General features: G+C 40.9%; 1 protein-coding gene across 3 annotated transcripts in view; it reads right to left on the reverse strand.

Annotated features, from left to right (window-relative positions):
- Positions 1-1,272: 1,272 nt before the first annotated feature.
- The window catches only part of ANO2 (anoctamin 2), a 315,904-nt gene continuing 304,545 nt past the window's right edge, over positions 1,273-12,631 (reverse strand). For all 3 annotated transcript variants that reach the window (XM_040345150.1, XM_040345151.1, XM_040345152.1), the window contains 2 exons: positions 11,215-11,320; positions 1,273-2,553 (listed from right to left, as the gene is read on the reverse strand). In XM_040345150.1, coding sequence (XP_040201084.1) covers positions 2,272-2,553; positions 11,215-11,320 — 388 coding nt within the window. In that variant the 3' untranslated portion in view covers positions 1,273-2,271. The remainder of the gene's footprint in view (positions 2,554-11,214; positions 11,321-12,631) is intronic.

The raw sequence follows: 12,631 nt of genomic DNA on the forward strand, positions 1-12,631 counted from the left end.
CATCTATCCCCGGCAATAGCCGATGCCCATCATGGCCACCCGGTTACTTCCGGCAATCCTCGGATGGCTGGAAGTGATGTCATCGCGCTCTGGTCCGATGGACGGAGCGGATGATGACACGCATGGGGCGCATGTTGATGACTGGGCGCCTTGGTCTATGCGCTGTAGGATCTCCCGGTGGAGGCGGCGGCTTATGATTGAGGACGCCGCATCATCACAGACAGGCGGCACAGTATAAAAGGATGCCAAGGTGGGCAAATGGCGTAATTTCCACTCCCCAGCCAAGAGAGCTGGAGGAGTTTCTCTGCGTGGTACCAGAAACTGAGTGAGGAGTCAATTGGATATTGCTGCATCCAGGAAGTTTTGGGATTTTTTTCTACTCTACTTGGGATTGCAGGGCTTTTCCTTTTGGAATATACCCGATTCTTTTTTAATACGTGGGTTAGTGGCTTTTTTTATATTTTCCCTCCATGCATCCCTTGGAGATTCAGGATTGGCAGTCACTTAATAGCCCGTTTGTTTCTTGATTTGATTCTTTTTAGTACAGCATTTACGTTTGTTTAAACGCCATCTATTGGATTGAAATATCCTGCCCCCCTGTAGGATATAGGGACGGGAACCCTTTCTGTGAGGAATATGAAATGAGCTCCCTCTTTGTGGTTACCATGGGAAATGCACCCACCTGCTTTGAAATTATTGATATGTGAAAAGTGTGTCACTATTTTGAACACACTTAAGAAAGTGTGATAATTGTGATTATTTGTTGGATTATTTTGTTCAATAATAAATGGAAAATAATTGTAGTCTTGATCTATTGTAGATTGTGATACTACAGTATTCCCTGAGGAAGAATGTTTTTTTCATTTGAAACGTGTTGGATACCCGCCTTTACTGCCACCAGTTGATCTGGTGGTTTTGTATTAGATGACAGATAGTATCACTCGACAACTCAGATTTCATCAATCTCCATGTTTTTAAATGCTTCATAATGATGATATTATCCAATCTCTTTTGACTATATATTTATCTTTTGTACAATACCGTAAATGAATGTTGTTTTTCAATATACACAATTTTTTCTTATTTTGTTTGTTGCCCCAAAAATCCCATCCTTGGAGGTTATTTCAATTTTTCAGTTTAATAAACGTAACACGGAGTTTCAATAAATTACGTCTTTCATATCTGCCTCAAATTCAGATTTAGCTTACAATTTCGTTTCTCCACCTTCAGTAAAAGCTGCCCTTTAAAGAAAAAATACATCTAAATCACCACTCAAGAAAGAAAAGGTTTATTATCACCTCTGATTATACATTCATTCCTTTCTTTTATCAGCATCAGAGACAAAATGTGATGGTTACATTTAGAGGTTGGATCATTTATATGTGTTTTAATGTCCAGGTATCAAAAACATCTTTGATACATCATCTTCAAGAACAAACAATATAAAATTAGCCCTGAGATTGTGGTTCTTCTCGCTATACATTCAAAAAGTTTTCAAGAGCACCCAGCTATACACGCACAATAAGGAGGGCACGGATTGCATGTCGTCTGGAGAGCACAAAGGTAGCAGAGGAAGTTAGTTTATTGCAAATATACACATTCCCAGTAAAGCAATTTAATTTAAAGATATACATTCCTTTTGTTTGTTTTTGTGTTTAAGTTGAGCAGCTTCATTAAAAGATATACTTTCTTTTTACTGTACATTTTAATCCATTAAAAAATAAAAATATGCTTTTGAGTACAATGTGCAGTCTAGCAATTGTATGAATCTGATGTATATTGATATGCTTACACTGTCTTATTTTAAAGCACAGCAGCAGGATTCTCAATAGCGCGCAGTGTTTAAGAGTTGTCACATGATTTAAAGTCATTGCTCATGAAAAATTTATGAGCTTGGCTAAATCTATTTAAAAAAAAAAAAGAATTCAAACGTGAAAAAACAAAAAGTTGTGGCCTTTTTTTGCTCCTACTCCTTGTCCTGTATTCGGTTCTGGTAGCCACATGCATATTACGAGCAGCAGGAATTATTTTGTACCAAGTCGTACTTAAGCCTGTCTGTGCCGTACTGAGCATCAGACTATTCGTTATAGATTACAAAGCCTGCTTCAGATCATTTTTGGAGACGTTTGCGGTAAAATTAACTTAAAAAAAAAAATTCTGCCTTCATCCCATTCTGTCATTTCACACGTTCTTCCATCTCCAGTTTCAATATTATACGCTTTGACTGTATAAGTATTTTCTTTGCTGTATATCTAGCAGGCTTAAAAGGAGTCACACGTCGGTGTGGTGTGAGCTGAACGATGTGAAGCTGCCACGTTGGCTGCGGCTAAACTGGCAGAAGCTCGCTGCTCGGCTCCGCCGCCCCCTGTTCTCTGTCTTTGCTCGCTGTTTGTCGTGCATAATAAAGTTCTCCAAGAGTTGGAGTTTTTTGTGTTCCTCTTTGAGGAAGACGTTGACAATCAGGCTCTTCTCTCTCTTGATTTGCTCGCTAATGTCCTTGGGAATGTCGGGAATTAACCAGTCCACCACCGCACTCAAGAACATAACCAAGTTCTAGAAGGAAATAAAAAATACATTTTATACAAACTGGAGTACAGTGGAAGTCAAGCCAAAGCATATTTTTTATTTTGGATAGAGAAGAGAAGCCAGGCTGTCAAGCTTTCACTACTACTGTGCTGTATGCACAGCAGGGGGGAAAGTTTGTGGTTGGACTTCTGGACTTCTCTTCACGTCCACTGTAGTCATCAAAGCAGGAAGTAAGCAGCATTTCTTCAATAGATATACAGACAGCAATAAAAGAGAAGAAGAATGATTAGATCCACTTCAGGTTTCTATTCCTACCTGTGTTCCAATTTGAAAATGTATCCTCACACCTCCAATGGAGACACAGGTAGCAGTAAAGGCTTAAAAGGAGATCTGACCCTTCCTTACTCTAAACATTACCTGGAAACAGAGTGTACTTTTGACCCAACCCGTTGAGGATTGCCAAGCTGGGGTTGATTTACCAAAAGCAAAGGAAATTTGCCCCAAAGTTTAGTGAATGGGGTGAAGTTCTTGTTCCTTGCAAGTGACTTATTCTATATAAACCGAAACTTTATTTGCAAACTGAACAGCCTATATACTTTTAGTCAACCAACCCCATTGACTGCAGCTTGAGATTTTTCTGACCAATAGGTACTGTATATTTTTTTGAGCAGAATGGAACATGCCGATATTTGCCAACTGCATCAGTGACTCTCTAGTTACATTTCTATCGCCCACGGCTCAATATACTGTAGATGTGAAGCATCTGCTGGGCCAGTATACCTGCCAAGTTGAAGCATTCATGGGAAAGGTCAGATCTGTTGTCAAGGGGTTGCCAATGATGAAAAGTCTAAAGTACTGAAAAAATACTTGTCTGTTAATATCAACCAACCAATTGCAAAATGACTTCAAAAGTAATATGTAGGTTTTGTTCCTGGAAAATGTATTCACTAAAAATGCCCCTTGTTTTCAGTTCCTGTAAACCAAACCATAAAATCTCTCTTTTAACATGCTACGTTCAGTCCTTGTCATCGGATAATGCTTATTGTTCAAAGAGAAATTCTATTCCAACAGATTTCTTTTCAGATAATTTTACTGTTCCTAGTCCTGCAGGAGTCAACAGCATTCTGTTATTTAGCCCCCTTTCACACTGGGGCGGTGGGGGCGTCAGCAGTAAAGCGCCAAAATGTACGAGCAGCACTTTACCGTAGTTTTCGCGGTGCTATTCGGTCGCTAGCGGGGTACTTTTAACCCCCGCTAGCGTCCAAGAAAGGGTTAAAACCGCCTGCAAAGCGCACTTTGCTGACGGTTTGGCGGCGCTGCCCATTGATTTCAATGGGCAAGGGCGCTTTAGGAACAATGTATTCACCGATCCTACAGCGCCTCAAAAATGCTGCTAGCAGGACTTTTTCTTACTGTCCTGCTAGCACACCGCTCCAGTGTGAAAGCCCGAGCGCTTTCACACTAGAGTGAATGGAGCCGTTCTTTCAGGGCACAATGTTAGCGTTTTAACACCTGCAAAGCGCCTCAGTGTGAAAGGGGTCTTAGTGTCACACGGCTTGTCCTGCCCACCTGTGTGAAATTGAAAGGGGTACATTCCTCCATATACCAGGAAGTACCAGAAGACCAAGCTCCAGACTGGGCCTTCCCTTTGAGGTGTTTCATCCCATAAAAGCTAATTGGTGGAGCTGATATACCAAAGGCAAATTGAATGTTCACTTTGCAAGTGCAGCTGCACTCTGAAAGAGACTTGTCCCCATATTTTAGTGAATCAGGTGAAGTTCTGTTGGCTTCTATCATGTATTGATTTTTATTTTGATGGGTGTTCTTTGCAAAGTAAAGCTTCACCACATTCACTAAGCTCTTCCTTGCAGAGTGCAACCTCTGTTGCAAAGTAAACAGCATATTAAGCTTTGGTAAATCAATCCCAATGGAGTCTAGAACAGTGGCGGCTGGTGCTCAAATTTTTTTGGGGGGGCGCCAACAAACTGAAAAAGACTGAAAAAAAACCCATCAATTGCAGCCTCACGGTGCCATCAAATGCAGCCATTGTGCTCATCATATGCAGGCACCTGTGCTCATCATATACAGCCACTTGTGCCCATCATATGCAGTCACTTGTGTCCATCATATGCAGCCACTTATGCCCCATCATATGCAGCCATTTGTGCCCATCATATGCAGCCATTGTGACCCCTGCCCAACCGGCACTTACCCCATCTTCGTGGTGGGTCAGGCAGCGGGTGACAGCGGCGAGCTGTATGGGACATGTAGTGGGTCCTCCATGCTTCCCTGCATCTCTTCTTCCATTCTGCAAGGCATCCAATAGGATCGCCTCTATCCTCAGCCATTCAGGTGATAGGTATTAGACCCACGCTTCCTGATTGGCGGAGAGACGGTTCCGTGTTAGAAAAGTAAATATTAATTTGCTTTTCTAACACACCTGGGTGGGCTCCGAGCGCAATGCTCTGCGTTTCGAGTCTACCTTTTTGAAAACTATTATAGCCTATGGCTCTAATCGTGTGCTTAAAAAAATAAATAACCCCCACAGCTGTAACTCAGGCGCCCGGTGTCCGAAAAGGGGCTGGACGCCTGAATAGGGGGTGGCAGCGGCTGCCATGGATAGATTCATACAATGCATGAATCTATCTATTAGTCATATAGGGGTGGCTTGACAGAGGTGGGCGGTACCTGTGCGCCCTTAATGGATGCACCGCCACTGGACTCTAGAAGCCATTTTGGTGTAGGATCATCTGTCACAATAAACTGTCATAAGCAAGGTCTTCCTGGTATACACATAAACTATTTCTAGCTAATAGATTTCTTGCTTTGTGTAGAGAGCAAGAGTCTAATCCTTTGCACAATGGTCCCAGACATGGTGTGATTACTTCACTTTCCCAGCATGACTGTAAAAAGTTGGGAGCTACTCATGTTACAAGTTTTCCAAATCTTCCTATAGAAAATCTACTGCAGTTACAACATGAAAATGTTGAGTTTCTCACTCCTCCTTTATTCTTGGATCCTGCCAATCATGCATTTAATTTTCCTGTATTTTGGTGTGGGGAATAATTTTTTTTATTTTAGAAAATATCTACTGTCCACTTACATTAAGACATTTGATATTTGAATTTGGGGGGCTTAGTGTTGGTTTTAAAGTGTATCTATAGCCAAAACTTTTTTTGGAACAGATTGGAGAAGGAATAAAACTCCAGTCTATGATGCAATTAAGGAGACAAAGGTGATACTGCCTTGGACCCCCCGACAGAGCCCCCCCCCCCCCCTATACCAGAATATTTTAAAACAATATAAAAATGATATATAATAATTAAAAATCTACAATAATAAAATATTATAAAATCTATAATAATAAAAAATTACTTTAATTTAGTGTATCTTGGGAAATAATATTTTGCTGGCCATCATTTGTAAAATGTTATACGCTGAACTGGTATATTGTATTGTTTTTAAAAACAAATTTGTTAGCTCCAGCAAACCACTAATAGAGCACTATGGCTGCATGTGTGTGTGTGCACATATGACCTCAGAATGACATGTCATGCATTTTAAAAATGTCTGACTGTCACTGAGAATGTACATCAACTCTGTGCATGAGGGGTGCTGCGGTCCCCCCCCCCCCCTGAGGTCTAGATCTGGCCTGTCCATTAATGTTTAATTTTAGTACAGGTTTACATCAAAAGGATGAGTTGGCAACCCAGTAGGATGCAAGGAAGGGACCCTTGTGTTTTATGACATAAAAAAAATTGATCTAAAAAAAGCTAATTTATTGGTGTCAGTGAATGTGTTTTATTTTTACTTTATGAGATATTTCTGACTATTCAAAATCTCTTTTTCCTTACTCACCCTAAACCACAGGCTATCGTAGCAGTCAGAAATGTCCTTTCTAGTGACCTTTGGAGCCCCGGGTTGATTAGTCATAATTTTAGCTTCTTGAATTTCACTGATTTCAATGAGACATTTTGTCTGAAAACAGCCTCAAATGTCTCCTTTGAAGGTCTCATAATGCAGTTGGTTAAAAACTGATGATTGTAGGTAATTATATGCAAATGAGTAGCTGCACTTAGAAACAGATGTCTGTGATTAGGTTTATCTGGCAAAGTCCTGTATAGGCTTAACTATGGCATTAAATTTCAATTTACGGAAAGAATCTTTTTACTTGACATATCGGCTTATTCAGTTGGGCAAATTTGGAAGTGAAAAGTGTAATACGCTATAATAAACCAATCAAAAACCATCTTTCAGTTTGTTTTTAGTAGCATAAAGAAAAGTGTAATGGTTTTAGGTCAATGTTTTTTTTTTAATTGTACAATTTAAAATATTTAACTGCTTCAGCCCCGGACCATTTTGGTGGTCAAAGACCAGGCCATTTGTTGCGATTCGGCACTTTATCACTTTAAGTGACAATTGCGCGGCCGTGCGACGTGGCTCCCAAACAAAATTTACATCCTTTTTTCCCCACAAATAGAGCTTTCTTTTGGTGGTATTTGATCACCTCTGCGATATTTTTTTTTTTACGCGTCGAATATGTAAATGACCTAGATACGCCGATTCACGAACGTACTTGCGCCCCGTCGCAGTAAGCTACGCTGTTTACGTAACTCGTATGTCCGGCGTAAGTTTACCCCTCATAAAGCAGGGGTATGTCATGTTAAGGTATGGGCGCGGGAACAGCGTCGTATTTTACGTCGTTTACGTAAGTCGTAGGTGAATGGGGCTGGGCGTAGGTTACGTTCACGTCGTACGCATTGAGCCGTCGAATCTTAGGGAGTATATGCGACGTGATTCTGAGCATGCGCGCGCATGCGCCGTTCGTTCGGCCATTCATTTACATGGGGTCATGGTTAATTTTAATACAACACGCCCACTACCTGCCTACTTTGAATTAGGCGGGCTTACGCCGGCCTATTTACGTTACGCTGGCCTAAATATGGGAGCAAGTGCTTTGTGAATACTCAGCTTGCCTCACAATGTTACGTCGGCGTAGCGCATATGAGATGCGCTGAGCCCGCTCAAACATACGCCGCTGTCTGTGAATCTGGCCCTATATGTGTTTTTGAAAACAATAAAAATTATTTTCCAAAAACAAAAACAAAATGCCAGGAGCTATTAAACCCAAGTTTAGGACCTGCCAGTGTAGGCTAGTGTACATGAAGCTTTACAGAAAGCTGATCACCTGTATATGTGAATGATCATAATATATATATATATATATATATATATATATATATATATATATATATATATATATATATATATTTAAATCTCAGAAACATTAGAGAAGTTGCCAATAGCAACTAAATTGGAAGTGTTATTGTCCTGGTACCGTGGTGAGCCAGTGAAAATGGTACTAAACCCAAAACCAAAAAAATGTAATATATTGCAGCTTACTACTCCCTAGTTGTGGTGGCTGCATTTTATTAGATTTTTTTTTTATTTTTATTTTTATAAATCCTCTATATTCACCTGGTGATATGGCCAGTAACATACCTCCTGTATTATAATTCTTACACTCTGGATGAAGGAGCAAAATAGACACCCTTGGACAGTAGCATTGTCAGTCTGCAGGATGGGACTGTTAAATGTACTAGTAGCTTTAAATACACTAACAAATTGAAGCCAAACTCTGGCTCACACTTTATAAGCAGTTACAGCAAACTGTTTTCCCCTCTTGTACATAAATAAATAAATAAATAAATAAAAGCTGATCATTGTAAGCACAAATGTCAGTGGTAAATGGTGTGTCTCAAATCTCTAACAGGACAGCTTGTTCTGTTGAAATCACAACTTACTGGACCGATTACTTGGTGAAAATAAGGAAAAGAGACCTAAAAAAGAAAACCAATGCAGCCATCACATCTAAGAATTGGTAGGTTGCAATTGAATAAATGTTTGCTTTTGGGTTTAATACCATTTTATGTTTGTTATACATAATTTTTCCCATTTTTATAATATCTAGAAATCTCTCTGATTGCTATCGACAGAGCCACAACTTGACTTTGCTTCTTTGTTTTATAGGATGTGTGTTTTGGCAGTGACCTCTAGAGCATGCTTTTTTTTTGGGGGGGGGGGGGTATCTGGCTATGCTTATGACATTGAACTTTTAAATACAAGCTTACTGTGCACACAGACAATGCCTATGCAAGTATGCACAGACCTGTGCAGAGATTTCACAAGAACATGTTCGATTCATAAAATGGGACTGACGGTCTGTGCCAAACGCTAATTGTCCCCAATCATTCCGGAGATGGCTGCGGTTCCTGGGCCGTTTTGTGGATTTGTTGTCTTATACACAATATTCCAGCTAATAAAAAGTTTAATTGGAGAGGTCTAATGAGAAAATATGCTAATGGCATAATAAATCTTCAGACAGCTCCAAATGATTTCTTTCAATTAAAGAAAAACACTTCAACTGACTGTAAAACCTAAATAAAAACTCAGGGTACTGCAAAACATAAGCAGAGATGCTGTACTAGAAGATGGTCCAACAGGAATATAATGAGAATGTTATCTAAAAATTCTTAATGGTGACAGTCAAGCAGTCTGTTTCGGCTACCGGGTGGCAGTGGTAGAATATGATGGATATGTAAAGAGAACTGGAAAGTAGGTCCGCCTGTTTGAGGAAAGTGTAATGCGTCGACATGAAAAGCTTTCTGGTGGTCCTTGACCCCTGCTCCATCAGTTCTGATTGGCCCTGGAAGCCCTAGCACTTCAGTTTTGATTGGCCCTGGAAGCCCTACCACGTCAGTTCTGATTGGCCCTGTAAGCCCTAGCACTTCATTTCTGATTGGCCCTGGAAGCCCTAGTACTTCAGTTTTGATTGGCCCTGGAAGCCCTACCACGTCAGTTCTGATTGGCCCTGGAAGCCCTAGCACTTCGTTTCTGGTTGGCCCTGGAAGCCCTAGCACTTCAGTTCTGATTGGTCCTGGAAGCCCTACCAAGTCAGTTCTGATTTGCCCTGGAAGCCAATCAGACATGACTATAAGACCCAAAGCTAGACTGTAAGCTACTATGCCTAAACTAATATCCTATTTGCAACTTATTTTAGGTCAATGTTATTTATTTAACTTTTATATCATTTTTAATTGATGGTTTGCATTTGTTTCTCTTAGGCCCCGTACACACGACCAAACATGTCTGCTGAAACTGGTCCGCGGACCAGTTTTAGCAGACATGTTTGGCCGTGTGTAGGCCCGAGCGGATAATTTTCGGGCGGATCGGACAGGTTTCCTGATGAAAACGGTCCATCAGACCGTTTTCATCAGACATACCGATTGTGTGTACACGGCATAAGGCCAGTCATACAAGGTGCAAATTTCTTTCCTGCAACCACTTTGATTGCCCATGTATGAGTCCTGCCAGGTGCTCATCTGTGGGGATCCACATAACTGAATAAACATCTTCGATAAGAGTAATAAAGGCAGTTCTTAAGCCATAGTCACTGTTGCCAGATATTCATATCTCTACTGGTAAAACCAGTAGAGATAAACTGTGAATAACTCCACAAACAACATACAACTGAAATTCAGGTGAAATTAAGTCAGACTTTGTAGGTAAAATATCTCAGAAGCCAGGATGTCTTAAAATGCTTTTTCTTCAGGACTACAGGCAAGGAATATAATCACTAAAGGGGTGTTCCAGTCAGTTTTTATGTTTATTAAAAGTCAGCAGCTACAAAAAGTGTAGCTGCTGGCTTTTAATAAACAGACACTCACCTGCTCCACGTTCCAGCGACGCGCCGGACGGAGAGGGGGGGAGAGGAGCGGAGCGTCTTAATTCCAAGTGTGGGCACCCGGCTGTGACAGCTTTCGGCTTCATGGCCGGGGCACCCACTGTGCATGCGCGAGCGGCGCCACGCCATCCAATTGGACAGGCCATTGCCTGGGACCTGTCACATGTCCCAGGCAATAGCCTACAGGGAGGGGCTGCAGAAAGGCGATTAGGCTATTTCGCCTTAGCATCCCCTCAGCGGAAGGAGGAAGTGGGACAGGAAGTCCCACTCCTCCTGAAGCCCCCACTCCCCCCTCCAAAAAGATTACATGCCAAATGTGGCATGTAAGGGGGCGAGGAGTGGATTAAGCGGAAGTTCCAATTTTGGGTGGAACTCCGCTTTAATAAAAAATTAACAATAATGTACCCTGTTTTTATTCCTTGTCTGTAGCCCTGAGAAACGGAGCGTTCTGGAAACCCTGAAACATGCCTGAAACAAATTTTAATCAATAAAGTCAGACTTTACTACAACTAAACATTTATGAAATTACATTTGTTGTACTCTTCACACCTTTGGCAAAGACCACTTTATAACTCTTTTCCACGACATTTGTGTAGATATATTAATGCCCACCATTATGAAAGTAATTCCTGGACCACATTGTTTCCCTTGGTGTCAGAAATCAGTAAAACACAGACACTAGAAAGGCAAAAAGCTTGTCTGAACAGAAATTCACATGTTTTTGAAATTTATTCTATTGGACTTAGTACGACAGGAGAAGCGGTAAAATGCCTTTTAAGAACTGTGGGGAAGAGATCTTGTTATTGGAGTCCCCTAGAGATATAAGAAGTTAGAAGGTGACTTCACCCGCCACATTTCTTCTAGGGAAAATATCACTTTAGACTGACCCTTCAAAGTTGAGTTCTGCAAGAATCCAATTGCATGTTATCATACAGTATATTTACCTGAAAGAGTATAACAAAGGCTAGTCGTACAGCTAAAACTGTCCAGTATTGCTTGGAAAAGTCATACTGGTTCGAAGACCAAGGAGGTTCTCGATAATCTTTATATCTGGGGATAAAAAATACATTTTTATTTAAGAGTAAGGTATGAGTGCTTGTTTCATTTTGAAGTACCATATTCATAACATTGTAAGGATAAAAGTATGATTTCCATTATTTTTTTCTTATTTTTATAGAGATGATAGGGTCACAATTTGGTGTAAACAACATGAATGACTGGATCCATCCTGCCTTGCATCAACCGTTCAGGCTGGTGGTTGTGATGTAATGGTGTGGGGGATATTTTCTTGGCACACTTTGGGCCCCTTAGTACCAATTGAGCATCATTTAAATGCCATGGCCTACCTGGGTATTGTTGCTGACCATGTCCATCCCTTTATAACTACAGTGTACCTTTTATTGAGATCACTGTGATAACACCAAAGACACCAAAGACACCAGTTCACTCATACATCTTGTGCTAAATTATCACATCCAATGCAGGCCTATGGACTCTTGATGACATCACGACCTTAGACCATTGAGGAGAAGACACTTTGGGGACCAGTCTAGCAGCATGGGGAAGCAGATAATTAGAACTTCTTCTCTATGTTCCCTAGAAATAAACATGCAAATATTCCTGACAGTGTAGGTGCAATCCCACTGCAAGGGATAGTTTTTTGGTTTTCCTGAGTTGGGCTTTAATGAATAAATAATTAATAATACATACTAAAAAGCTCCAAGCAAGCAGCTAAATGCGCATATGACATACATTATATTGTCAAAAGTATTGGGACGCCTGCCTTTACACACACATGAACTTTAATGGTATCCCAATCTTAGTTCGTAGGGTTCAATATTGAGTTGGCCCACCCGTTGCAGCTATAACAGCTTCAACTCTTCTAAGAAGGCTGTCCACAAGGTTTAGGAGTGTTTCTATGACCATTCTTCCAGAAGAACATTTGAGAGGTCAGGCACTAATGTTGGACGAGAAGGCCTGGCTCGCAGTCTCTGCTCTAATTCATTGGTTTACCTGAGTTGGGCTTTAATGAATAAATAATTATTATACATGGGGGAAAAGCTCTAAGCAAGCAGCTAAATACACAGGTGACATTTGTGAGGTCAGGCACAGATGTTGGATGAGGCCTGGCTCGCAATCTCTGCTCTAATGCAACCCTGTTGTTCTATCAGGTTGAGGTTAGTACTCTGTGCAGGCCAGTCATTTTCCTCCAAACTCGCTTATCCATGTCTTCATGGACCTTCATGTGCTTGTAAAGGCAGGTGTCCCAATCCTTTTGACAATATAGTGTACATTTATGGGACCTGTTCATCCAGTCCTGAGGCTTAAACAGCTTTGCCCCACAACCCTGTTTGGCAAAGG

This window comes from Rana temporaria, chromosome 3 (genome assembly GCF_905171775.1).
Source record: "Rana temporaria chromosome 3, aRanTem1.1, whole genome shotgun sequence".
Taxonomy (NCBI): Eukaryota; Metazoa; Chordata; class Amphibia; order Anura; family Ranidae; genus Rana; species Rana temporaria.